The following is a 27,779-nucleotide window of genomic DNA, read 5'->3' as shown; positions in this document are numbered from 1 at the left end:
CTCCCCTGTCGCCCTGGGCTCTAGAAACCATGTTCTGTGGGGACAGTGCATACACAGTCTGGTCACCCCGGGAGCTGTGAGAGGATGGCGTGTGCTCAGTGAGGATGGACTCTTCCAAGCTTTTAGTTGCTAAAACTGAAGACGGCTTTACCAAGCATGTACAAACTGCAGTTTTTCCAAGGCTTATAGCTTGGCCAAATTTGGGCAGATTTTCATGGGGATGGTAAAAGGGACATCCCTGACACAAAATCTACCCCTGCCAAATTTCAAGTCCCTGCTCCAATGCATGGAGGTGCTAGGGCCGTTCAAAGAAAAACTCACCAGAATTTTTTAACAAGCATTTTCCCCTTAGCCAGCCTCATTCTCAGAAATGGCCAAACGGTTTTGGCAGAAATTTAAAAAAAAAAAAAAAAAGTCAGACATCCAGAATGGAAAATTTCAGCCTGGCCAGTTAAAGTTTGGCAAAGTTGTAAGCAAGTGAAAACAGGGTTTTGTAGTGGGAGGTGTCAGGCAGCCTTATAATAGGCAGTGCTATCAGCTGCTGCTAAGAACCCCAAAGAGAGAGAGAACTTTCAGAGTAGCAGCCGTGTTAGTCTGTATTCGCAAAAAGAAAAGGAGGACTTGTGGCACCTTAGAGACTAACCCATTTATTTGAGCTGTTAACAGAAAGCTGTTACACTTAGAGAGGCAGGGGGCTTGTCTCTTTCACTAAAAGTTCATCCAATAAAAGACATTACCTCACCCAACTTGTCTCGCTTGTATTTAGAGAGACAGAAATGGAGAGAGCAAAAGAGATGCTTAGAGAGAGATGCTGGGGTTCTCAGAAACATAGAATAGCCTGTTTCTGTTCCTTCTTCCTTGCATGTTAACTGCATTCCGGGTCAGTTCCAATAACGAAAGAAGGAACTTGAAGTGTTGTCATACAACAAGTTCCTTAATTTTGCTCAGAAGAACCAATCTACTGGCAGCCATCATTGGTCTCTCTCTAGAAACAGCCCCAGTGAAATGCTGCTGACCTTTGATGTTAAGAAATAATGTTTTTTTCTGATAATGCAAAAGGGGTTTTCATCAAAGTGGACTTTAGGTCAGATTCTGATCTCCGTTGCACTGGTGTAAATCCAGAGTAACTCCACGGACAGTGCACATATTGGGGAGTCTGATGCCCCACTGCCAGAGCAGAATGGTAACATTTTAAATCCACTTTCACAGGTATTGGTGACAACACAGGGAGAAAGGCAATGGAGAGTCAAGCCCTGGATAATGGTCTTGCACAAAATGAACACCTTTGCCCAAGACTCTGGTGACAGTGGACTGACACAACAGTTTTGGGGTCGATATGGTGACACCCAGGAGCTTGGGCTCACCATGAGATTCACATCTGATGTGGCCGCGAGAGTTGTGTGGACATTCTGATCAGAGTCAGAGTTGGGAAGAGGGGCCAGATCAGCTTAATTAAGTTAACAAAGGGACAGTGAGCAGCTGGGAGGAGACCCCTGCAGGAGTGAGCAGAGATATTTCTCTCCATTGTGTTTGCTTTGTGTAGTTACAATCCAAGGAAGCCCATGAGAATTCCTAGTATATCCATGCAAATTATATTGTGACTATGTCATAAATATGAAAATACGTTCTCTAAAGAACTGGTTATGGGGACAGCTTCTGCAGTGTGCTGATCCTGGCTAACTTCCAGGTCCAATTCACACCATAGGGCTTGGCTCCCTTTAGCTAGATGGGAGCTCAGGTTGGGAGCAGGACGTTATGACGTTCCCCAAGAAATCAGACAGGGACAGATGGGAAGGAGTTTCTCTTGTTCTGCATTTATTATTCTCTGATTCTGTGATTAGGAATGCCTCCAGCTCCAAACGAGCTCCCTGAGTGTGGGCCTGGAGATGGTTTCTTCTTGGAATGGTTTGTGTGTGTGTGTGTTAATAGCCAAAGTGAAGGCCACACGGAGCTGCCAAGTGTCATTCACTTGGGATTCATTTTTAAGGTAATTTTTAAAGCCTCCCACTGAACTCATTGAGGTTTGTAGAGCACAGCAAGCTCCCGAGATGATGGAAGCTAGAGAAGGGCAAAGTCTTGCCGGACAAGCTGGTGGTGTCATTGCTAGGGTGCTGGGTGCTGCAGTATTTTCTTAAATCTCACGCAGGAGTTTTTTGTTTGAAATTTCTCTTATCAAAATCGTCACAGCGTGAGAGGCCTGCAGAGTCTGACACTGTGCCCTCCGCCTCCTCCCGCCAGCCTACCGTGCACCATGCCCTCTTCCCAGCATGACACAAATTCTCCTGCGGCTGCTCAGCCCTAGACATGAAGCTGTTACACTGGTTCTACCCCGAGGTCCTTCTATTGACTTCAGTGGCATTATACTGGCATAACTCTTGTATCAGGGAGCGGGGAGCCAGGCCCAGTGTCTTTGAGGGCTAGTGGCAACCAGCTCCCCGAGGGGAAGGGGCCAAAGTCCACCGGAGAAGAACGAGAATCTTTGCTGGTAAGAGATGATGGCTGTAGGAACACGGGCCCAGAGGCAGAGACCGGTGGCTGGAATGGAATCGGAGTAGGAGGGTAGGGTCGGGTAGAACCATATAGGTGCCGAACTGACAGTGAGCAGGGTTAGAAGTCTGTGGGCGGGGACTCAGTCGTGTGGGCGGGGCATGTGCTGGAGGGCTCAGAACCGGCTCCTGAGGGCGGGGGTATGGTTTGCGGTCCAGTTAGCAGCCGGTTCAGGGCAGAGCGGCCCCGGCCTGGCCGGGGAGCCGGTAGCCTGACCTCCTGGGACCCAGAGCCGGGCAGCAGGGAAGTGGCAGCTGCACCCCGGGGAGCGGGGAGACATGCAGCCAAGACAAGGGGGCTGAGCCCCAGGCGGACCCGCGGCTGCAAGCGCCGGTGAGATCGCGCGGCCGTCGGGGTCGGGAGGGCGAGCTGGGAAGCCCGGGAGCCCGCCCCGGCGGGCGGCCAGCAGCGCTCGCTGGGGCCCCGGGGAAGGAGCAGGGGGCTGGCCTCAGTGGGGAGGGGCCGGGGTCTGGGTTCGTCCCGGCCCCAGGGCCCGGGTACCACGCTCCGGAGTTGCCGTGGGGGGAACCCGGACAGGGCGCCCCGGCTGCGGTGCACGATCCCCGGCTCTACCGGCGAGCCCCCGGCTGGGCTGGGAGGTGCGTCCCGGTCCCACCCGCCGCGTGGGCAGGCGGCTCGCTCTGCTGGGCGAGCTTGGCACGGCGTCCGGGGAGCCGGGAGCACCGCGGTGCGCTGCCCTGTGGGCTGCAGGGGCTCCCCGGGCAGGCTGGGCTCCGCGCGCTGAGCCCAGGGAACGTGGCTGCCAAAGCCACCCAAGTGTCTGGCCAGGCCGCGGTGCAGAGTCATCACTGAATGTTTGGAAAGCGCTGTGGAGACGAAACGCAGCTCTGTGCGTGCCAAGCAGCGGAGTGGGAAGCTGTGGCGGGCTCCCAGCGCGGGTGTTTGCAAAGCTTAGTGGGGTAGGGACCGAGGGATTGCCAGATCGGAGCAGGTAACGGCTGGTCTAACTTTAGTCTGTCTCCACTCTTGACTAGTACCAGCTTCTTCAACGGTAAGGTGCAAGCAATGGTTCAGGGCAATGATGGGATAACCTGTCCTCAGGGCAAGCTCCCATCTCATTCCCTTTAATCCGTTTAAGTAAAGATTGTGGCCGGGAATGTGCAGACCCAGACACTGTATATTTGGATGCCTGCAAAGAGACCACCTGGAGTGTGTTGGAAGGTTATTTATGAATTCAAGAACTGAAGGTTGACTTTTCATACCCTGTGGTCTTTTATTCAGGAACTGAAGGTAATTGCCAGGTTGCGGAGAAGGAACTGAAGTTATCAGCATTGAGGTATGGGGTTTTTTTTCCATGTGTGAAATAAAATAGCTGAAATGTTGACACATGGGTTTAGGTCCCCTTAAAAATTGCTGATGTGTGTGCAACCCCTGAGAGTTAGGTACTGGCAACTCTTAATCATCTCCCCCCCTCGCTTACAACCAGCTACACTCCTCCAGTGTGCAGTGCCCCAAATCTACAACTGGAGCTTGGCTTCCCACACTCTGAGGCGGGCAGTGTCGTTACATCACACAGGGTTTCTGTTATTGCTACAGGTCTGGGAATAATTTCGTCCTTGCTGGTGGAACTCCTGACTTCAGTTCAGTGACGCGACAATGAATTTGGCTCCAGCATTTCACACGTTGTGGTGACTTTGAAAAATAAAAGTTTTCCTTCCCTCTCCTCCTCCAGGAAGAAATGTAATTAGAACGTATCTTCTATCCTCTCCCTCTCAGACCCTTGCTCATGGTGAAGGCAGCATCTCAGGCTGGAGCCAGAGCTGGACTTCCAGTACAATGACTATCAATTCCAGCAGTGATAGCTGTCCCAGACCCCGGCCTCTTCTTCACATAACCGTACAAAATTAAGCCCCAAATTTACAGCAGGGGTTCAGCCTGGCCTCCCTATTTGGAGGTGGAATTTGCATCTGAAAAACTGCACTCCAATTTTCCCCCCAGGTTAGTGACTGTCATGTGCAGAAGTTAGCAGCTGGACAGCTAACTACAGGATCTGCGAGCCATCCATCTCCAAATATTTGCTCTCTCAATTTTGAGCCTGCAGAAAGTGGAGGCTGAGCTTTGGAAAATATATAAATATAAATATATAAATCATAGTACTGAGTCATAACATCCTTGCTTCTAGATAGCAATATGGAGAATGGGCACCTTTAAATACCCCTCATTTATTATGAAAATGGACACAGAGAAAAGTCACACCATGGTAAAATGAAGGGAAGGAAGCTCTCAGTCCAGTTCCTAATAGTTATATCTCATCACAGAAGTGTTGTACTGAACAGGCCTGTGACCTGCTGGCTGAGCAGTGTATGGGGAAAGCTTGCATGGTACCTCCTCGCATGCTGGACCTGTCCTATGGGTAGAGGACTCCTTCCATCTCCAGGCCTGTTAATCTGGACCCTTTTGCTGACACTAAATGCGTCCAAACAAGTTGAGAGTGGAGATGAAAGAAAACAGTAAAGTAAAAATAGAGTCTCTAGTAAGCAGATTCCTAGCCTAGGGGTTTTCAATCTTTTCTTATTTGCTGACCCCTAGAACATTTCAAAGGCAGATGCGGAAGCCGTTGGAAATCTTAGACATAGTCTGTGGACCTGCAGGGGCCTGCGGACCACAGGTTGAAAACCACTGTCCTTCGGCTATCAGGAAGATGCCATCCATGCTACTACTGAGAGTTACAAAGCAAACATTTAGTACTTTCTAACTGCATAAAACTCACAGGGCCAAACCCACCGGTTGGGGTATCCCAAAAAGCTCTCACTGACTCCTTGAGTAAGGACTTCAGAAGCTGGCTTGCAGACACGCAGTCAGAATGAGCCATCGAGGCCGGGACTCTGCCCTGTGTTCTAAGTCCCTCTGCTGGGACTTTATTTTCCCTTTATAGAAGGCTGTTGCTGCTCAGGGCTTTGCCCCCAGCCCAATGTAGGGGGCCCAAAGGGGTCTTCATAAAGATTGTGCCAAGTGTCTATCAGTCTGGTAGCTCTACCTGAGAAATGAGGTGCATGACAGCTCATTGGAGGGGGTCTTTGCAGCTCCTTGGTAGGAGACCTGTGTTACAAGGGAGCAGTGTAGAGCAGTGGAGGGGAGCATCTATTGCGGACAGGGGGCTGGAACAATTTTTATAGTGGGGGGTGCTGGTGATGGAAACCATGTATTTGGTGTTTGTTATTCCACCTACAAGGTGCAGCAGCACCCCCAGTTCCAGCACCACTGATTGGAGAGGGGCACGTTCTCCTGGATTCTGAGGAGGTTGGTACTGGCAGAGTAGAGGAGCCCTAGAACAGATTTTCGGGGGGAGGGAGGAAGGGCCTGATTCTCTCTGCTGTTTGGAGAAATGCAGTTATATCTTTGGGCAGGCTACAAGTTTCCTTCCAAAATGAAGAACTGGTTTCAAACATCTCTTAGTTTGCTGTTCACTGCCTCGCCTGCTGGGAGCCAAGGGAGTTCTTGCAGGATGGGGCCCAAGCTGTACTTCTCTCTTGGTGAAAGAACCCCCTGTCACTTTGCTCACCACCTCCTGGTCTCCATCCTGGTGGGAGGAGTGCAGTGTGTGCTGTCAGTTACATGGCATCTCTTGCTTATGCTGTGGTTCTCTTCCCTTTCTGTCGCAGCACCAAGCACTTCCTTTCTCTCGTTCTGAGTGAAGTCTCCACAGGACACCAGGAAGCTGCTCCTTCCCCTGTCTCTGCTTCCTGTGGCCCGTTCACTGCTGACACTTTAAAGATTCACTGACCTTTCACAGGGAACTTTGAAAAGCCCAGCGTTTACAAAAGCTGGGTGAGGGATGGCAGCTGCCAGACTTAACTCAGTATGTAAGAGGATGATGAGGAACCCAGAAACTGGGTTGGAGGGGGTGCCGTGGGGCAGAGCAAGAGACTAGAATGAGGAGTAATGGGGTGAGATTTAGAGAGGTTAAGTTAAGGTGAGTGTTAGGAATTGCTCCCTGGGGCAGTGGAATAGTCTTCCAAGGAAGGTGGCGGATGCGAACTACAGACAGGGACAAAGCCCTAGAGAATGTGCAATTGGGGACAATCCCACATTGGCACCAGGAGGGACTGGATGATCTCATGGGTCTTTTCCATCTTGCTTCTGTGATTTTTCTCCAGAAGTCCTTCACCTCTGGCAAATTCAGATCAGGTGATGGGCTCCCCCAACCTGCATCTCCCATCAACCTCACACTGAACTCCCTCAGCCCTGGGAGTACTCCATGTACCCTTCCCCCACTCCCCCACCCCAGTTCACTCATTCCTTTTTTCTTTTAATTCCTTGTATGGTGTTTCACAGGTCGCGGGAGGGAGGGGGAGGAGGGTCTGCACATAGGAGCAGATACTACATGTGTCAGTGTAAGGGATTTCTGTGTCTACGTTATCATTTGCCCTTAGTTCCACCCCTTAGGCCAGGAGGCTGCTGTTCCCGTAATTCTCAGGGCCTCAGTCACCAACGTGCCCCTATTGTTTTGTGTCGCTCTGGCAGTGCCATGGGCAGGGGTACGCTGGGAATCTTGTTCTGGGTGCATACGACATCTCCCAACAGAAGGAAGTGCAATGGGCAGATATCGCCAGAGTAGCTGGCTGTTGGAGTGACTTTCTCCCTTCTGGTGTCTGTTTTTTTTCCAAAGCAATTGTCTACTGTTGTACTAATTTTGATGGAATAAATGGGCCCAGAGAGTCAAAGGTGTTTACATGATCCCGTCGCTGTACAATGCTACACAGTTAAACATGGCTTGAGTGACCTCAGGCTGCTTAGCCCCAAGACAAACACACCGTTAAAAATCTTTATAATCTTTTATTAAGGATACAGAAAAGCAGGGAAAACAAAGCATTTGACATGTAAAGTATTCAGTAATGTTTCATTTTAACAATATCCCTTGTTTCCATTAGCTGTAGAGAGTTTTCATAAGGAAACCCCCATCTGACAGCTGGTTTTTTGTTTAGCGATGGTGTTAAAGATGGTAATAACAGTCCTTTCTGGAAAAACAACAAGGGGTCCTTGTGGCACCTTAGAGACTAACAAATTTATTTGGGCACAAGTCTCTAAGGTGCCACAAGGACTCCTCGTTGTTTTTGCTGATACAGACTAACATGGCTACCACTGAGTCCTTTCTGGGGAAAAGAGCAACAGAGAGTTGAACTGGTCTGGAGCTGCTGCTGCTGTTAAAGTCCGGCCCTGTTTCCTGCAAGATAAAACAAGACACACACACACAAGAGTGGAGAGAACAGAACAGCAAAGACAGAAAATGCAACATCTGTCTCCGGTGCAGACTCTTACTTGCACTCTTATGGCTAGAGAACGCTGGCCCAGCACGTGATCTTAACAGCCACTTGGAGACCTGGCAAACTTGTACCAATGCCAGGCTGTTGAAGGCACTGCTTTTAGCTCTACTGGTCCCAGGCTCACAGCAGTGTTGCAAAAGATGCAGTTGTCTTGGCTGGCCTGAGCCAGACTCCCATTAAACAGAAGGCAAAAGGAGAGAGAGAGAGGAAGGAGAAGAAATAAAGTGGGGAAGGAAAAGGCCACAGGAGGGAGGGGTGGTAGCAGGAACCCAAGTCTCACATTCCGTGCTACAGTCCTAAAACAATAAATAAGTGCTCCAATACAGGGCAGCAGGAGGCCCTGGGAGGGAGCAGAGAGGATCTGGGGATGGTGTGCTGCTCTCGGAGTGGCCCTGCCACCTGGCTCCCAACATGCCCGGGCTCCTGGTGGCTCCAGCCCCCTTGCTCCCCTGCTGGAGAGGGGAAAGGAGCTACCTGGCCGAGGACCAGCAGAAGTAGCAGAACGCCATTCTGGCTCTTAAAGAAAAAAAACGGTGCTGGAACAGCCTCTGGCCTGACGCGAGCGGTGCTCACGTTCCAAGTGGTGGATGGGATTTAGTGGGAGCTGGGGGAGGTGGCAATGTCGTTGGAGGATTCTGGGGTCCCAGGAGATTGTGAGGGTAGTAGCCAGGATGGTGCGTTCAGTCAGTCTACCCTTCTCATTTTGGTTCTCCCCAAAGTGTCTTTTTACAGCCCCCACAAGAGAGTGATTGGTGGAATAGCCCATCCCCTTGTTATTTTGTCCCCCAGTTAGGATTAATGTCTGATGCACTAGTTTTGGACCACTGATGTCCTGTTCCGTTCTTCTCTTTACCAGTCATGACGTCAACACGGTGCTTGCATGGTGTCAGGAGACCTTTTTGTTAGAACTAATCTCCTGTTTGCACCCCTTCTGCTTACAGTCATTGTGACAGCTTAGAAACCTTCACCCACTTTCCAACTATTGAGCTCACAGTTGGAGTAGACTTTAAGGCCAGAACAGACCATCATGATCATCTAGTCTGACCTCCTGCACATCGCAGGCCACAGAACCTCACCTCACCTCCCCACTCCTGTCACAGACCCCTGACCTCTGGCTGAGTCACTGAAGGCCTCAAATCATGGTTTAAAGACTTCAAGTTACAGAGAATCCACCATTTACTCTAGTTTAGTTTAAACCTGCAAGTGACCCGGGCCCCATGCTGCAGAGGAAAGGTCTCTGCCAATCTGAACTGGGGGGAAATTCCTTCCTCACCCCAAATATGGCCATCAGTTGGACCCTGAGCCTGTCAGCCAAGATCCAGCAGTCAGACACCTGGGAAAGAATTCTCTGTGGTAACTACGAGCCCTCCCCATCTAGTGCCCCATCTCCAGCCGTTGGGGGTATTTGCTACTAGCAGTCACAGATTGCCTGCAATGGCATGTGGCCCATCCCATCTTACCATCCCCATCATCATCTTATCAAGCTCAGTCTTATCACAAGTCAGGTTTTATGCCCCCACTGCTTCCCTGGGAAGGCTGTTCCAGAACGTCACTCCTGTGGTGATAGCCCTGCTGGACCCCAGTTATTACAGCACGACGCCTGGAAATCCTGACTTGTGGAAAGACCTTGCAGGTGGGGGCAGGAGGGACATGAAACATTAATGACATTTTACATTGAGGTTTTCTTTTTAAGCAAGCCCCCAGCCATTGGTTTTGATGCAAATTTTAGATCCAACACCGTTGCACAAATAGACCAACACTGAGCCCTTGGCGTGAAAGTCCTTGAACTGTGGGGACATCTTGGCCTGCATCTGAATTCTGTGGCTCAGGCCCTATGTCTATTTAAAACACAGTTAATCAGCTACTCTACTGCCTCAAGGCTGTGGCCGCAGCCACAACGCGGCTGTCTTTGATGAAATATGATTCAAAATAGCATGCAGTTCAAGTGAGATGAAGACTCTGAGCATACAGCAGTGAGCCTGGAGTAAGGCCGTACAGTCACGGGGATAGCTTGGACGAACGAGACAGGGAATACAGTTTTGACTTCCCCGGACTCTGAGGCCCAGAAAGTCCCATGCAGTTTGCTGAGCTGTGGAGTGGGAGAAGCAGGGTCGAGCCCAGGCACTGCCGCAAGGGGGATGCGTGTGGCAGAGCAGGTGACTTGCAGACTAATTTCCAGAGTGCTGAGCACCTGTTACTCTCGTGGGCGTTGGAGTGTTCACGAGATCAACCTTGGCGTGTCCTTCCCTCCCACACAGGGGTGCAGATTAACTAGTGTTTGGAGGGTACTTTTGGCCACCAGACTTTTTTTTTTCTTAACAAGGATTATCATTATCTGGCCAAGTCCTACCACCCTCACTGAGGGGAACTCGCACTGAATTCAAAGGGCTGCATCCGCAGCGGTGCTGTGCGATTGCGATTCACACTGCAAGCTGATAGGCACTGCGGCTGCTCAGCATCGCTCAGGATCTGGGCCGGTGGGGGTCTTGTCTGAGTAGAAGCCCTGGTGTTTGGCTTGTTGGTATCTCAGTCCCCAAAGGTCCTCCCAAGTGGGCAGTGCCAGTGGCCATGTCCGGGAGCACGCTGCTAGGGCTGTGATTGTGGCTGTTTGAGGAGTTGTCTCTCCGCCCTGCGAGCCAGGGTATCCTCACTCCCTGCCTCCCCCACACAGCCAGTGGTGCTGGCCTCCATATGCCATTTGTCACTTCTCCCCCAGCTGTCTCCGGGTGCCTCCTGTGCTCCCTAGGCATGGCACGCTCGGGCTGCAAGGCCCCCAATTCTCCTCCATCATGTCCTTCCTTCAGGCCCCTCTTCGCTGTGATGCCCTCGTGAGATTCACCAACTCAGACCTCTCTTTTCTCTGAATAAAACAAATTTAAAAACATCTCCTAGTTTCACCATGATGTTCTAGCCCTTCCTGAGTAACCACAATATCCTCCTGCTGAGACCCCTCACGCCTCCCCCTTCCTCTCTTTGAGTCCTGTCTAATGTTATTTTGTAAGCTCCTTGGGGTCAAGATTCCTTCCTTTTGGGGAAGTTTCTACCATGTCTTTGGGCTCCTTTGGAAGTAGTCATGATAATAATCCTGCTGTATTATGTAAGCCAACCGCGAACTGCCTGGGGTTAGGGAGGGATTTTCCTCTGGGCTGGTTTTTCTGTCATTGTTCATTTTGGGGTTCCAGCACTTGGTACTGGCTGCTGCTGGTGACCGAGCAGGCTAGATGAGTGGGGGCCTAATAGGGTGTGCTGATGGCTATGTAGGCGTGAACATGGGTTTGTCAGTGTTAAAGTTATTTCCTTTCTGTGCAGCACTGAGCCAGAGAAACTATCTTTCTTTCTCTTCTTTCCACTGCAGGATGGGCTGTGTGAAATCCAAGGATGCCAGAGTGCACAGCAAGGACTTCAAAGCTGATTCTAGCCCTAATTTCCTGCAGCCCCACTATGTGAAAGACCCCACATCCACTAACAAGAAAGTAAGTGGGAATGTCAGTGGAAATTCCTTTCTGAGCGCTAGGGAAGGTCCTGCTGCTGTTGTATTTACCGATGGGTCAAGACCAGGGGTAAAGGGAAATGAGGTGCAAGATCCAGCCATTAAAGGAGAGAAAAGGGAGCTATGGAACCTCTTTCCCCACCACCAGCCAATGTTTCTGTTTGGATTTGACCTAGGCAGTAGGATAACCTGCTCTTGGGGCATCTGGGACCAGCACACCAGAAGAAGTCTACTTGTCACCGGTCACTGTGCCTGTGGCTTGGGGGATAATGCTGGTTTATTCTGGGTTGGGAATGCAAATGTATTGCAATCCTTCTGGGGTCAGGCAAGAGGGTAAGCTGATGGAAATGAAGAAGCTAATGGAGAATGAAAAAGAGAGGAAGGGGTCAGAGAAGGAGGAAGACACTTGAGGAGGAGATGAAGGTCATGGTTCCACTAGAGGTCAGCAGTGAATGGGTTAAAGAGAGAATATAAATATTGCAGGAGTTCGTCATCCATAATGGGCTGTCCTGCTGGGGGTGACGGCTGTGGCACCCCACAAGAGCGTGTGCTCCATTCCGCTGTCCATCCAGACTTTCATGGTTTAACTCCCAGCTCTGCTGAGCCCAGTCTCCCTAAGTATGTCCTCTCCAGGTGGTCTCCAGTGCCGTCCATGGCCCATCTCCATTCCGCAGGGGAGCGATTGGTCTGTGTGATGTCTGGGGACTTCATACTCTAACCGTTCCCCTCCCCGTCTTGCTTTCCAGAGCAATAACGCCTCCAGCACGACTCAGCCCCACACAGCAGATGGTATGTATAAAATATGATCTGCAGGCAGCTGTGTTAGAGTGAGCGTAGGAGATGAATGTGAGCTGCAGGCTTCAGATCTGGTTCAAACTCCCCGAGAGCAGAGGATCTGTTCCGGTGCCCTGGTTGGACCCCTCCCTGATACGAGCTGTCTGAGTGTTGCGTGTAATACACCAGCCTTTCACCTTTGAGAACTTGGGTTCGGATTCCGCTTGGGTCCTGGGTGCCAGTGACTGTAATAGTCTCAGTGTTGTGCCTCTGGATGCTCAGGCATATCCCAAGCTCATCAAAAACTTGAAAACAGACAGGTACATAAATCCTTATCCCCCCATGGGACCTCCCCCAGGTCTGCAGTCCCTGCCCCTGCTGTGCATGAGTGTGTTTGTGTGTGGGGAGGGAAGGCGTGAGTGTGTACGTTACTGTGAAGGAGACGAGCGCTTTGCTGTTGGCTTTGTGTTTTCTATTCGAGTGGAGGGGACTCCGCTGTTATAATGGGGTTGGCTGGGTGAATACGGAAGGACCCACCAGAGGGGCCTGATCCTGGCTAGTCAGGGTTGGAATCCATCAGGGGAAACAGTGTGGGGTCAGCCAGGACTGAATGTGCATGGAAGCTGAATTCCCGGGGCCACAGCCAGTCGCCCCTCCAGGTGAAGGATCCACTGGAATAATGGAAGGGTCCCCGTGACCTGTGGACAGAGAGGGGTGAGGGTGTCTTGCGTCTGAGTCAACTGCTTCCCCCCACCCCACTATCTGTGGCCAGGAGAAGCTCTTCTGCCGTTCTGAGGGACGGGGTGTGTGTTCCTCCCTGCAGGCTCCGATGACTACATCGTCCTGGCCCTGTATGACTATGAAGCGATACACAGTGACGACCTGAGCTTCCAAAAAGGAGACCAGCTGAAGGTCCTGGAGAAGTAAGTGCAGCCCCGGCACCCCGGCTCCCTGGCTGCGGGAGTGGAAGGCATTGAGGCTCAATGAGTGACGGCATAAGACTAGCCTGTTTTTCTTGAGCACCTGGCAGCTGGCTCTGTGGGTACTGGGGAGCCTTGAAGGCTTATTCCCTGTGATTACTCTTCTCTAGGCTTATGAGCCTGTAAAGTTTCCTCTGCTACAAGGCTGCCTGGCCTGGAGTGAAGCATCAGAGATGCCTTAGAAGTGCTGCCTTTGGGGGGTAGGGAGGACGGAAATGCACTTCAGACTCCCATTGCAATGTCGGGTGATGGGAGCAATGTCATGTCTGTCTCTCCTCAGGTCAGGAGAGTGGTGGAGAGCAAAGGCGCTGACTGGGCAAGAAGGCTACATCCCTAGTAACTACGTTGCCCGGGTAAACTCCCTGGAGACAGAAGAGTGAGTCTGCCATTCATTTGGGTGGGGCAGGATCTCTGTGCAGGGATAACCTCAGAGATCCCTCTTTAGCTGAATAACCTGCACTCCGCTGCCCATCGTGTCTGCCGTTCGCTGCCTTTTCGGGCGTAACCTTCCCATTTCTGTTCTGCTGATCTTCTGCTTCTGCTTGCTGCATCTCCAGGAAGGTTAAACTCTTCTCCTGCCTAGAGACAGACCTGGGGCTGGCCACCAGAGTCTCTGCTTCCCACTTCCCCACAGACTCCTTCTCCTCCTTCATGGGAACCATAAGCTTTCCCTGCCCTTCCCCATACACCCCACAGAATGAGTTGCCCTAATTCTGCCCTGGTCTCTCTCCACCACGCACTCCTTCAGGGGGCTGGGAATGCCCGGAGTGCCGAAGGGATAGTTAAATGTGGACTCCAGCCCCACAACCCTTTGTGGCCCTGACCTGGCTGTTCAGAGTCCAGAGGAGAAAGTGAGGCCAGGGGGAGAGATCACCCAGGAAGCCTCCTTCCTGTTCCTGTGTGCCAGGGAGATCCATTTGAAAGGCATGACATAGACGCCATGGTGAGTCCCCAAAGCATAGGTAATGGGGGGTTGGGTCTTTGCAGCCCAGTGATGGAGACATGGGAGCTGTAACTGCCATGTCACATGAATGACCCTGACAATCAGTGCTGTGTTGTAGAAACACCATGGCAAAGCAGGCTGCTTGTCCAACAGTCTCCCCTGACTCACCGTCACCCTCAGCTTGAGTCTGTCCTGGAAAGGCTTAAGTGGGCAGAGTTTCAGGAATGTCTGAGAAGCAGAAAGCCTGGGAACCCACCTGCGTGCTCAGCGCGGGGGGGCAGGGGTCAGCTCTGGTTTCACCCTACAGGTGGTTTTTCAAAGGAGTCAGCCGGAAAGATGCAGAGCGTCACCTCCTCGCTCCGGGGAATATGATTGGGTCCTTCATGATCCGGGACAGCGAGACAACCCGAGGTAATGAAGGGGGCAGCAGAGGGGGTGCTGCCCCTTGTGGAATTGAAGGCCTCTGCTGTTTGGGACAGGGCAGGAGGAGGTTGGGTGGGGGTGGGTGATCCTGATCCAGACAAAGCAGCAGTTATCAGGCAGGGAATGAACAACGGTCTGAAAGTTTCCCCCTTGCCAGTCCCTCTCTGCGCTGGGTGTCTAACTCGGTTCCTCTTGCTACCAGAACATAAGGTTAGTTCTGCTAATGTATTGCTGTCACCCACAATGTTGCAAAATAATCTAATCCATGTGGGAGGGGTAGGCTTGCAGGAAATGACCCCATTTGACACGCCCCTTGAGGAAGAGCGGATGATCGGGGAGGGCAGAGTTTATCCGCTTCTCAGCTCAGTGCTTCAATAAACAAGCCCATTGCAAACTCTTCCTTGTGTAAGGGGTTGAGTGTCAGCCTAGAAATCCCACCACCATGCTTCTGGAAATCCCTACAACAGACAAAGGGATGCGGGCACTTAGGGGAGAAGGGAGGAGCGGTTAGCAGAGCTGCTTTCCCTTGGGCACGGCTGCAGGCTGTTGAGCTAGCTGCCCTTGGCAGCATTGAGCTGGGTTGCATGGTGAGGAGGTCGCTGTGGCATGGGCAGTCCACACTAGGAGGCAGTGGTGTCGTGGAGGGGAGCTCAGGCTGGCATTACGGGGGTAACCTGTGCAAGTGTGGAAGCGCTACAGAACAAGGAGCCTGTAGCTACCCGCTTTCAACAGGGCCTGCCAATACCCCTGGAGTCTCCATTTGCATGTCTGTCTCTTGAATCAGGGAGCTACTCCTTGTCTGTGAGAGACTTTGATCCCCAAAATGGAGACACAGTGAAGCACTATAAGATCCGGACGTTGGACAGCGGTGGCTTCTACATCTCCCCTCGGAACAGCTTTGCCACGCTCCAGGATCTGGTCAGCCACTATCAGAGTGAGTCCTATGTCACCCGTGCTGGGTCCTTCACAGAGAAAGTGCTGCTCGTACACACTGCCGCCCCCGGGCTGCCTTGCTATTGCCATGGGTGGGCGGCTTCCCTGGAGCCTTGTCTCTCTGCAGCATCTCCTCGCTCCTGCTACCTCTGTCCCTCTCTCTGCCCGTCAGGGCTCCGTTCCTGGTTTCTTTCCTTCGTTTTAGGGGCTGTCTATCCGTTACAGATTCTTCTACCTCTAGGTTACTGCTTTGAATCCAGCCTTGGTCATTGGTGCCTGCAAATTGTTCATGCTTGACAGTCGGTTGGATGCTCTAGGACATAAGTTTGCTGGCTGCAGTCCAGTTCTTAGCAGCAGGTGTCCACATCCCCAAACTACCCCCATACCTAGCAATCTGCACGCAGGAGCAGAGGCTTGGAGAGCGGCACCGTCAGAAACTTTCCTACGCTCCAGAAGTGGCTTGTGCTCCCCGGACTCCAAAATCCCAGGATGCCGGGCACTGTGGGGAAGCTTCCTGACCTGTTCCTACTTAGTGCATAGGGGGGACTTTGCACTGGAGGTCACATGCCATGCAGATGAACATTTATCCCATTAAAGCAAAACCAGCCCTTAGGGCTGGACTGAATGGCATTATTTATGTGGCCGGCTGCTATGTGAGTCGTGAAATCCTGCGTGTGGTGAAAACCCCTGCATCTACACTGGCCCTTATGCTATTACTAGCCTGAGAGGAGCTGCTCACCTGCTGAAACGCTGGCACAGAGCTTTGTAGCCCGGACTCATCCTGCCTGGCAGAACAGACTGATCCTGATTGGTAGATCTTGTTCCTCTTTTTTCAGACCAAAGTGATGGGTTGTGCCAGAAGCTCACTTTCCCCTGCGCTGCGCCAAAGCCACAGAAACCCTGGGAGAAAGATGCCTGGGAAATCCCCCGGGAATCCCTGAAGCTGGAGAAGAAGCTGGGAGCTGGGCAATTTGGAGAAGTCTGGATGGGTAAGAGCAAGGATTGGGGGTCAAGGGGAAAGGGAAGACAGAAGAGGTAATGATGAAGGGGCTCTGAAGGCAAGAGGTGAGGGATATAGTAGGCAATGAGGAAGGGAGGCCACTGAAAGGAGGCAGGTAAATAAATGATCTCTCTAGCTGCAGAGAAGGGAGGATTTGAATAATTGGATATATGAAACCAAATTTTGCTTTTCTTTCTCCTATGATTTGCCTCTCAGGGCTGGGCCAGGTGCAGGTGGAAGAGCACTGAAGGATATGTCTAGCCACCAGCCTTCATGTAGCAACTGTGTCCATACAAACCAGGGTCATGCCTGTGAAATCTAATGATCTCCCAGGGCAGAGAAGCCTCGGTGCGAATTGAGAGGGGTTGAGTCACTGTGGGTGGAGGAAGAGAGATGAGCAGCCTCAGGGGTGCTAGCACCTGCATCAGGTTCCTGAGCTGTAACTAGAACAGGACTGATCTGTGACTGTGCAGAGTGGGATAGGGCCATGGCCACTGGAAGAGAGGAAGCCCTGTTCAGTTTTGCTCTCAAAGCAGCTAGTGATGTCAGCAGCCCCAGGCTGGTTGGGAATGGCCTTGAAGCATCCTAGTGTCCTCCTATCCTTTCCAGCCACCTACAACAAACACACCAAAGTAGCGGTGAAGACCATGAAGCCAGGGAGCATGTCAGTGGAAGCTTTCCTGGCAGAAGCAAACCTAATGAAGAGCCTGCAGCATGACAAGCTGGTGAAGTTGCACGCGGTGGTGACCAAGGAAGAGCCTATCTACATCATCACTGAATTCATGGAGAAAGGTAACTTCCCCCCCCAGCTGACCTGCCTCTGGGGCAGAAGGAGAGGTGGAGCCCCGAGTACACTAATACCAGGTGGTAACGCTGTTCAGGGCCCTCCTGGGGGTAGGCAAGGTATGCTCCTTGGCAGCTCCAGGCAGACACGGTTTGCCCATACCCCTCCACACATGCTGTCCCTCGGTCTGGGAGGAGTGCATTGCCCACGTGCAGTTGGCCAGGATACGGTTCATGGCTGGAAGTATGTGATAACAGTTGTTGCCAGGAAAGAGGGAAGGAGCATGGGAAATGACAGGAAGAGAACAAAGGAAAAGGCAAGAAGCATGAGAAACCCATGGAGTCGAGCTAGCACTCCTCCTCCCCCCAGACTAACCCCACTCCACGGGCATGCAGAAAGGAGGCAGGAGACACATCTCACGGATCAGAGCATGAGATGTCCCATCTTCTGCCTGAATCCTTCTGGCTGCAGCACTGGGGATGTGCAGGATTGAGAAATCGCTCCTGGGAGGCTGGTTCTGTAGTGGTCCCCTCTGCGTTTCCCTGAGCAGACGTGGGCAGCGCGCTAAGTTTGCAGGCCGTGACCCAGGGGCTTGGCGACGGACAGAACATGCTGGCCAGGCCCTGACCACTTTCCTGTCATGCCCTTTGCAGGCAGTTTGCTGGATTTCCTGAAAAGCGATGAAGGCAACAAGCAGCCTCTCCCGAAGCTGATTGATTTCTCTGCCCAGGTGAGGAGAGAGCACGATGAGGGCATAAGGGGGGCCAGAGAAACTTCTGCTCCTACTTTGGGCATGAGCCACGGAGGAGGAATGGAGTTGTGCTCAATGGCCAGTGGTGAGAGAGAAGCCAGGCCAGCTTGAGCTGAAGGTCTTTGTGCTAAGGCCTCAAGTTCCTGCAGCAATTGACCTTTTGGGGTCAAAACAACTGGTCTCTTGGCATGTTCGTGAGCCCTGTGTGAGCTGAAGAGGCCAGATCGCAGACTGGGGTGGTTACAGAGCAGAAGGGCCCTTGACCTCAAAGGCAATGTGGTCTAGAGTACTGAGCATGGGACTGAGTACCAGGAACCCTGGAGTGCCACTTAACTCAGTGTGACCTTGAGAAAGTCCCTGAACTCGAGGCCTGCCTCTTCTCTTGCTGAGGGCAGTGTAAAGTACTGAAGTGTAAGTGAGATGAGGGCCAGGCTGCCTGTCTAGCTGAGTTTCCCTGTCTTTAAAAGGCAAAGAGCAATACTTCCTTACTTCCATCGGGGGTGTGAGTTGGAACAGCTGAGTGTTTGGGAAGCGATTGGGAGGCATAAAAGGCCAAATTGTGTTACTGGAAGGAAGAGTGTTGACTCAAAAGCTGAAACGATCAGGAGAAATATTTGGCCTGTAGGTCGCTACCTGCTGGGAGCAAACCCCTGCCTGGGATGTTCCTTCCTGGTAAAAGCTGATGATGAGGGAGGGGGTAGAGACCAGCTAGGTTCTGTGAAGAATCCAACTCTTCAGGATCTAACAATGGAGAGTTGTGAGCCTGATTTGAATATGCAAATAGGCCTCGTACGCCCCAGGAAAACGTGCAGGTGTTGGGGAGGACCTGGTGCTTTTTCTGCTTTGGGAGAGGAAACATGGAAATAATCCAGTGAGTTTCCTTTCCCTGCGCCGTCTCTGATGCGTTAGTGTTCTCACTCTGCTCTCTGGAACAACTGGTCACTTGTTCACAACTGTCCCTGGGCCCCACAGTACAGCTGTGCGAAGCTTAGGAGAAGCAGGTGTGTGGTGGTGGCTGAAGGGGAAGTAGTTTGTTCTCTGATGATTAAACCCTTAACTAGAGAATTTGGCAGTGACAGTTAGAGGTCTGGGGACTGTGCAGCTGGTTAGTGTTGTAAAGGATCTGGTTGGTCAGCTATCTGGCAGAGAACCAATCCCAGCCTTTCTCATGTCATGATCTGGAGGAGTCTGTGTCTATTTAAAAAAAAAAAAAGGAGGACTTGTGGCACCTTAGAGACTAACAAATTAGTCCTCCTTTTCTTTTTGCAGATACAGACTAACACGGCTGCTACTCTGAAATGTGTCTAGTAAGGCCCTTGGTTTTATGCTCTAGTGGCCACAGAATTTACTACAGATTCTGGTGACTTTTCTTTGTGGGAGTCTAGATGGGGAAAAAGAAAAGGACTAGTGGCACCTTAGAGACTAACCAATTTATTTGAGCATAAGCTTTCGTGAGCTACAGCTCACTTCATCGGATGCATAAAAGTGGAAAATGCAGTGAGGATGTTTTTATACAAACAGAACATGAAAAAAATGGGTGTTATCATACACACTGTAAGGAGAGCAATCACTTAAGATGAGCTATTACCAGCAGGAGAGCGGGAGGGGGGAGAAAGTTTTCATTTTATTTCTGGTCACCCAGACTTGCTCTCTCCTGTCTCCAGGATACAACAGTTATGGCCGAAGTCAGCTAATTGCCAGGTGTGTAACTCAAAGAGGAGCAGCAGAAATAACTCTGTGTATTGGTGATCTGGTTTACAAGCCACAGGCCACCTGGTGGCTCCATCTCTGACACCTTTCTGCCAGACACCACAGTACTCAGGCAGGGCCATGCAGCTTTCCAGTCAGGGCATTCTTTACTCAGTCAAAAATTCATGCTTTGAACCACCAGGCACTTTCTCCAGCTCCCCAAGGCTCCAACTGTTTTCCACTTTACCCCATGTTGGAAAACCATTTTAAACATGAGACTAGTGTAGTCTTGGGCAAGGCTTCTGGAAAGGGGCATTATGAACATTTGCTCCATACACCCTGCCTGGCACAAGTGTGTTAGCAGAAGCCATGTCTAAAAGTAGTTTCCTAGCAGAGGGGAAAGTGGGTTGACGATAAGGCTAAGGAAAGTAAAAGATTTCACAGGAGTTCAGAGTGCTCCCTGAAAATAGCTTTTGAAATAACATTTTCAGTACCAGATCTTCAGACAAGTTGGATGTGCAGTTGTGCATCTAATCTGTGTGTGAAGTTATCTGATTGTGTATCCAAATGTATTATTATTTCTCTTTCAATAGCAGCTAGAAGCGCCAGCCAAGGTCACGGTCCCAGGGTCGTAGGCACAGTACATATACACAGGCCAGGTTTACACTACTAAATTTTGCCAGCATAGCTATGTCAGTCAGGTGTGTTAAAAAGCCACACCCCTTCTCCAGCATAGCTGTCAGTAAAACCCCCATGTAAACGCAGCTATGCTGACAGAAGGGTGGTTCTCTCGGCATAGCTAATGTGCTTCAGGGGGGTGGTGGTGTTATGCTGGAAGAAAAACCACCTTCTGTCAGCATGCACTGTGTCTACGCAAGGAAGCTCTGCCGTGCAGCTATGCTGGTATAGCTGTATCAGCAAAGTCTCTGAAGTGCAGACTCGCCCCTGGTAAGGACTTGTCTGCACTTCAGATGATACAGTGACACAGCTGCGCTGCTGTAACACTTCAGTGTAGACACTAACTATACTGACGGAAGGATTCTCTAGTTAGTATAGGGACTCCACCTCCCCGAGAGGTGATAGTAGATTGGTCGATGGAGGAATTCTTCCATAGACCTAGTACTGTCTATAGAGGGACTTAGGTCAGCATAACTACACTGGGCAGGGGATTTTTCACACCTTTGACTGACTTAGTTAAACAGACCTAATTTTCTAGTGCAGACCAGGGCTTTTGGACTGTGTCTGAGGCCTGGAAAGATTACCCTCGAAATGACAAGCTAAAGGTGGGAGGGGCAGAAATATGACATAGCTTGCACAAGGTCATGCCCAAGCTGATGGCAAAGCTGGGAATAGAACCCAGGTCTCCTAGTTCAGTCCCTATCCACTAGGACTAGCGCAGTGATTCTCAAACTTTTCTTTTCGCGGACCACTTGAAAATTGCTGAGGGTCTCGGTGGACCACTTAATGATCTTTCCAAATGTTGTTTGTACTGTTAGCTAACTATTGGAAAGCGTTTTGGATAAAAGCGTTATATAAAAAAAGTCATAATAATTAAAAAAATTTTGTTCTACAAATAAAAGCACACAACTCATATTTTAATATCTGTAGTCTTACCTTTCTAATGCGATGGATGTGCCCTCTCTCCCCCGCCACGGCAGCCCCCGAGCTGGGGCTGGGAAGGAGGGGGGGTCTCTCCCCCGCCACAGAGCGGAGGCTGGGAAGGAGGACCGTGTCCCTGGAAGCCACAGCCCTGGAGCTGGGGAAAGTCACTTCTTTCTCTGGCCACCGCCCTGCACATCCCAAATTCCCCCCACCCCGTCTTCTCATACCACTGCCCCCTCCCACCTACTCCGAAGGCCACCACCTCACCTTACATGTGCGTCTTCTCCAGGGTCCAGGCACCCAATTAGTGGAGCCACGCCTGTGCAGCTCCACTAATTAGGTGGGTGGCCCTTCATGCTCTCGTGTGTGGCCGCCCAGGCGCGCACCTTAGAGGGAACTATCCGTGGACCACCTGAATGGAGCTTGCGGACCACTGGTGGTCTGCGGACCACAGTTTGAGAACCTCTGCACTAGAGCACGCTGCCTCAGGTAAATGCCTCTGCAAATTAGATATGCACTTGTGCATGTCATTTTTCTGGCCCTCAGAGCCTTCACAAAGGGCCTAGCTAGAACCTTTAATGTATTAAATGTATTTAATGTAATAACCTTTAGTATTTCCTCCAGCTTTCCCAGACACAGGCAGCAATACATGCAAATAGCTCCTGGGCAGCTGGGTGAGCAGCACGTTTGCACATTCAGAATGAGTAATTGTGGGTGCAAATAGGTTCCTGAGTGTGAAATTACCTCTTGTGTCTGTGGCACTTGTTTTTTGCATAGACAGCACAGGTACAAGTATTTGAAAGTTTAGGCCCCCAAATTCTATGGGCCAGATTCTCCACAGGGGTAAGCAAGTGCAGTATGCATACTTCATCCCCATGGATTCTTTCCTTTCCAGCTCCATAGTCTATTCCTAGTGTCCCATTCTCTGTTGCCGCCTGCTCCCATTGCTCTGTCTGAGTGCCTCTTGATGAGCGTTCTGTGTTGTTTGAGGCGAGTGCCATCTACTGGGCTCTCCCACATATGAGCCTGGTCAGATAACAAGGGAGTGTTATTTAGATGTAATATTCAGTGCTACTATGGGCAAGTCTGAATTTAAAATTCCCACTCTCCAGTCAGACATCTCGGGCACCACATCCACTGAACTCCATGAGAGAGATGTCTGAGGGAGAACAGTGCTCATATATGTTTAGGCTCTGGGAAAGTTGCTCTCAGTTCTGTGGAGTTTCTCCATCCTAATGGGAGATCTGTATATGTTCTCACTTACATTCTTCTTCATGTACTGGGGCAGGGGGGTCAGCAGAGATGGTTCCACATGTGCAGTTATAGTGAGATTTGGAAAAAGATTATTGCTGAGGCAGCTTAAAAGCAGACATGAGCCTAGTATAGTCCCACAGGTCTTGATAGTAGAGTTGAGGGCCTGTAGCAGCAGATTTGGGTTATGATGATGTGTGCACTAGCTCGTGTGTGAGTGCTGGCAAATTCATGGGTGTTTGTGTGAGTCCATGTGCATGACGGTTGGTGAACAGGTTAGATCCCAGCTTCCAGTTCATGGAAATTTGCAAAGTCTGGTTCTGATACTTCAATTCATCAGCCACTGTCCTCTGCCATCTCCCCACAATGCGTGTAAGTGGTGCATAAGCCTCGTGTTGACTCTTTGCAGAGGGCTGAATGCCACCCAGAATCCTGGACTTTGCCTTCATTGATCCCCTGTCTTGAAGCTCAATGAACAACCCTTTCCTTAGGGGACAGGGATTTAGTCTGTCACCGCAGTTCTTCCCAGAGAGAGAGGATTCACTGTGCACTCATTGTTCTAGTCCTTGATTTCCAGGTGCTTGTTAATGATCAGCTAATGCCTTTCATGGTGCCCATAGACGGGTCTGTTTCTGTGGCTCACAAACACTTTCTCCCCTTTCTAAAGGTTGCGGAAGGAATGGCTTTCATCGAGCAGAGAAACTACATCCACAGGGACTTGAGAGCTGCCAATATCCTGGTGTCAGCCACCCTGGTGTGCAAGATTGCAGATTTTGGACTGGCCAGAATCATTGAGGATAACGAGTACACGGCCCGGGAAGGTAGAGAGAGCTGCTGTGGATGCCATGCACAAATGCAGCTTGCATAACCTAATAGGCATGACAAAATGCACATGGACGGCCAAATTCAGAGGTGATGTGTAAGATGGTGTAACTTGGACTCCCTTAGGCCTTCTTACACCTACCTACCCATGTACACGGGAGTCTGAGTTGGCGTAATTTGCATGTCGAGGACATGTGGAAGAAGTTACCACATAGGTTAATGTAACATGGAGGCTACTTAACTTGCATCTCCATACATCCTTCTGTTAGTTACTTATCTTGCTGTGTGCCTCACTTCTGACCACTTGGCATGTGAGTTACACCTGACAATTTTGATCTATTTGCCAGGTGCCAAGTTTCCCATTAAATGGACTTCACCAGAAGCCATCAATTTTGGATCTTTCACCATAAAATCAGACGTCTGGTCCTTTGGAATCCTCCTGATGGAGATAGTTACCTATGGGCGGACCCCATACCCAGGTAGGAAGTTGAAATGTCTCCATATGCTATTCTTGGCTTGTCCATATAACTTCTAGTTGAAGTTAGAACGGTATCAGGGACGGAAGGGTGCATTGAGAACTTTGAACCACAAAAGCTGGGGAGCAGCGTCTGAAGACAGGATCGTGAGCACAGAGTTCCAGGTGACAAAGCCTTGGAACAAGAAGTAAAAGGCCGAGTACCCTGGGCATGGTGTGGTCACATCTCTGACCAACATGTATTATTCATTCATCCACGTTTGCTGTTTGGGCAGGTACCAAGTACCTGGATGGTGTGAAAGATTGAAACCCAGCTGGTGCTCTTAATTTAACCTTGATTACTCACTGTCTATAGCCTAAAAATACACTCCAGTTGAAATTGGCAGACATCAAAGTGCACAGAGCCCAAAGCAGCAGCCTCAGTTTTAGAGACTGAGAAAGGGCCATGAAATTAAGTTCTGTAGTTTCAAAGGTGTCCACTAAACTTAGGTGATTCCACTTCTGGGTACCCAGCTTGAGACACGGCTTGATTTCAGAGATGCTTAGCACCACTGACTGTGGACGGTCAGCACCTTTGAAACTCAGGGCCAATGCCAGGTGCTTCAGAGGGAATGAACAGAACATGTGATCCTCAAGTGATCCATCCCCTGTTGCCCATTCTCAGCTTCTGGCAAACAGAGGCTAGGGACACCATGGATGGACCTGTCCTTCATGAACTTATCTGGTTCTTTTTTGAACCCTGTTATAGTTTTGGCTTTCACAACATCCCCTGGCAACAAGTTCCAAAAGTTGACTGTGTGTTGTATTAAGAAATATTACCTTTTGTTTGTTTTTAAACCTGCTGCCTATTAAATGAAGAGTATGGTATATATTTTTGGAGTGTTATGCAGAACTGGACTTCATAATTGATCTCTCTTATTGGGATAAAAAATGATTATGTTAATACTGCTTTGAATGTCATTGTCTCTGATTGCTGTACCTTTCCCAGGTAGTGGTATAGGGGCTCATCCCCACCCCCTCTTCCTGTGTTTTCTTCCTGTCCCTGTGTCTGAGGATCACACTTCCTAAAGGGGTTGTTAAAAATCAAAATGAAAACACCTCTTTTAATACTCGGTTTCCCTCCTGCCTATTGTTTTGTTATAGGGATGTCTAACCCAGAAGTGATCCGTGCCCTGGAGCGTGGATACCGAATGCCACGCACAGAAAACTGCCCAGAAGAGCTGTATGATATAATGATGAGATGCTGGAAGACCAAACCAGAAGATCGTCCTACCTTTGAGTACACACAGAGTGTTCTGGAGGATTTCTTTACTGCAACAGAGAGCCAGTACCAGCATCAGCCTTAATGTAGAAAATCCAGTGACAACAATGAATATCCATAACTGTGCATACTATAGTACCTGTAATATCCACACCCAGTCTGTTCTTCTCCTGTCCCATCCCTCCCTTAGTATTCCTTTATACATATTGCCCACTTCCATCAGCCTCTTCGTAGACACCAAAGACTTCCTGACACTGACTTGATTGAAGTTGAGAGGCAGAATGCAGTAGCATTACATTTCAGCCTCCTTGGGCTGTGAACTCCCTGGATAAGCTAAACATTGTTAGGCCTTGTTTGTACTTAGGTGTGAGACTGCTATGGAAAGTCCATTGCTGCAGAAAGTCTTCAGCAGATGGCTCCATTCCCTTTAAATCCATATAGAACTATTGCCCTAGCATAGTTCAAGAAGGGACTGTGATGTAGAAGGTGCCATCTTTCCAACGAGAGAGAAAACTGTGGGCTTGACTCTATAAAGATCCCATGATGCTTGTTTGCTTTATGCAGATAGGATAACAGAGCAAATTACATTATGAATAACTACATTCTGACTAAAATCTCCCCATGCAGTTTCAAATGAATATAGTTTTCACTCCTCATCACAGTCATGTGTTGGAGTTGTGTACTGTTAAGCAGCTGCTGGATTTCACCCTAGAAGTGGTCGCTTGTAAAGTGATTTGTAAAAGGCTTTAGGATCTCTGGATGAAAGGTGCCATGTAAAGCCTCTTTCAAACCCATTTCTCTTTTGTGATGGTTTCCTGCATGGATCTGATCTGCATCTTCTTGTGGGTGAACTATTGACAAGTGCATTAACTAAACTAGATATTGAGCTCCTTGGAGCAGGAACCTCATCTTTTTACAAGACACGTAAAATGCCTTGCACATATATGGTAGTTTGTAAATAACAGACATTGGCCTGATTTCCCCTCCCCCCCCCCAGTTGCTCTGGCATAACAACAGCAGAATTTTGATTTTTCAACTCTTTTCTTGAGCTGTTTCTGCAGGTTTTATAGTGGCACCTTTGTGATTGTCTGAGAATTACAGGAGTGTTTCCTAAAAAACCTGTTAGGAACACGATGCTCGGGACTGATATATTCTCATGCATTTTACAATGTAGAGTAGGTGGCACTGGAAATCTGAAGAGAAAGTAGTTAACTTCAGAGATTCCATCCACTTTGTTTCTCTGGGCAGGGGAGGATAGCACAATTTGCAGTTTAATAACTTGCATTTCTATGAAGGAACCCTGCATTTCTTGCACACTTATTTCAGGTTTTTTAGTATTTAAAGATAGATTATGCGGGGGGGGGGAGTGGGGGGGTGGCAGGAGTGAGGATAAAGATTTTTGACATGTTTAAGTCTCTCTTTTTCCTAATGAATTTTTGAGATAGTTAGGTGACTTTCCCCGTAACAGGAGAGAGACAGTGGAGGATGTGCTTCTATCTCAGCTTTGATTTTCAGTCAATAATTATTAAAACATTTTGCATTGTTTGTGGCTTTCTTTTAACATTGTATATGTGGAGCAGGTCCTCAAGGAATCCATTCTGAAGCACTTAGAGGAGAGGAAAGTGATCAGGAACAGTCAGCATGGATTCACCAAGGGCAAGTCATGCCTCACTAATCTAATTGCCTTCTATGACGAGATAACTGGTTCTGTGGATGACGGGAAAGCAGTGGACATGTTATTCCTTGACTTTAGCAAAGCTTTTGACACAGTCTCCCACAGTATTCTTGCCAGAAAGTTAAAGTAGTATGGGCTGGATGAATGGACTATAAGGTGGCTAGAAAGCTGGCTAGATTGTCGGGCTCAACGGGTAGTGATCAATGGCTCCATGTCTAGTTGGCAGCCGGTATCAAGCGGAGTGCCCCAAGGGTCGGTCCTGGGGCCGGTTTTGTTCAATATTTTCATAAATGATCTGGAGGATGGTGTGGATTGCACCCTCAGCAAGTTTGCAGATGACACTAAACTGGGAGGAGAAGTAGATACGCTGGAGGGTAGGGATAGGATACAGAGGTACATAGACAAATTAAAGGATTAGGCCAAAAGAAATCTGATGAGGTTCAACAAGGACAAGTGCAGAGTCCTGCACTTAGGACGGAAGAATCTCATGCACCGCCACAGACTAGGGACTGAATGGCTAGGCAGCAATTCTGCAGAAAAGGACCGAGGGGTTACAGTGGATGAGTAGCTGGATATGAGTCAACAGTGTGCCCTTGTTGCCAAGAAGGCCAATGGCATTTTGGGATGTATAAGTAGGGGCATTGCCAGCAGATCGAGGGACGTGAATGTTCCCCTCTATTCGACATTGGTGAGGCCTCATCTGGAATACTGTGTCCAGTTTTGGGCCCCACACTACAAGAAAGATGTGAAAAAATTGGAAAACGTCCAGCAGAGGGCAACAAAAATGATTAGGGGACTGGAACACATGACTTATGAGGAGAGGCTGAGGGAACTGGGATTGTTTTGTCTGCGGAAGAGAAGAATGAGGGGGGATTTGATAGCTGCTTTCAACTACCTGAAAGGGGGCTGCAAAGAGGATGGCTCTAGACTGTTCTCAGTGGTAGCAGATGACAGAACAAGGAGTAGTGGTCTCAAGTTGCAGTGGGGGAGGTTTAGGTTGGATACTAGGAAAAACTTTTTCATGAGGAGGGTGGTGAAGCAGTGGAATGGGTTCCCTAGGGAGGTGGTGGAATCTCCTTCCTTAGATGTTTTTA

General features: G+C 49.8%; 1 protein-coding gene across 2 annotated transcripts; it reads left to right on the top strand.

The window, feature by feature from the left end:
• Window positions 1–2,711: 2,711 nt before the first annotated feature.
• On the top strand, window positions 2,712–26,350 carry HCK (HCK proto-oncogene, Src family tyrosine kinase). 2 transcript variants are annotated; one of them, XM_074969576.1, is made up of 14 exons: window positions 2,712–2,880; window positions 3,790–3,844; window positions 11,188–11,305; window positions 12,069–12,111; window positions 12,920–13,019; window positions 13,357–13,452; window positions 14,327–14,430; window positions 15,227–15,376; window positions 16,212–16,364; window positions 16,985–17,167; window positions 17,813–17,889; window positions 23,120–23,273; window positions 23,622–23,753; window positions 24,893–26,350. In XM_074969576.1, exons 3-14 carry the CDS (start codon window positions 11,189–11,191, stop codon window positions 25,093–25,095), a joined length of 1,512 nt encoding a protein of 503 aa, XP_074825677.1. In that variant the 5' UTR covers window positions 2,712–2,880; window positions 3,790–3,844; window position 11,188; the 3' UTR covers window positions 25,096–26,350. The 2 variants fall into 2 exon arrangements, with proteins under 2 accessions (XP_074825677.1, XP_074825678.1); XM_074969577.1 differs by lacking the exon at window positions 2,712–2,880 and adding an exon at window positions 3,516–3,559.
• The last annotated feature ends 1,429 nt before the right edge of the window (window positions 26,351–27,779 follow it).

This window comes from Natator depressus, chromosome 13 (assembly GCF_965152275.1).
Source record: "Natator depressus isolate rNatDep1 chromosome 13, rNatDep2.hap1, whole genome shotgun sequence".
Classification (NCBI taxonomy): Eukaryota; Metazoa; Chordata; order Testudines; family Cheloniidae; genus Natator; species Natator depressus.
This window is presented reverse-complemented; position numbering and strand designations above follow the sequence as displayed.

What these genes read in the sequence shown, in the direction of transcription:
- HCK (XM_074969576.1), top strand. Translation starts at nt 11,189, where the DNA reads ATGGGCTGTGTGAAATCCAAGGATGCCAGAGTGCACAGCAAGGACTTC. An exon ending in TCAGCCCCACACAGCAGATG is followed by an intron (nt 12,112 to 12,919) that starts GTATGTATAAAA and finishes TCCTCCCTGCAG; the next exon opens with GCTCCGATGACTACATCGTC. An exon ending in TGGGCGGACCCCATACCCAG is followed by an intron (nt 23,754 to 24,892) that starts GTAGGAAGTTGA and finishes GTTTTGTTATAG; the next exon opens with GGATGTCTAACCCAGAAGTG.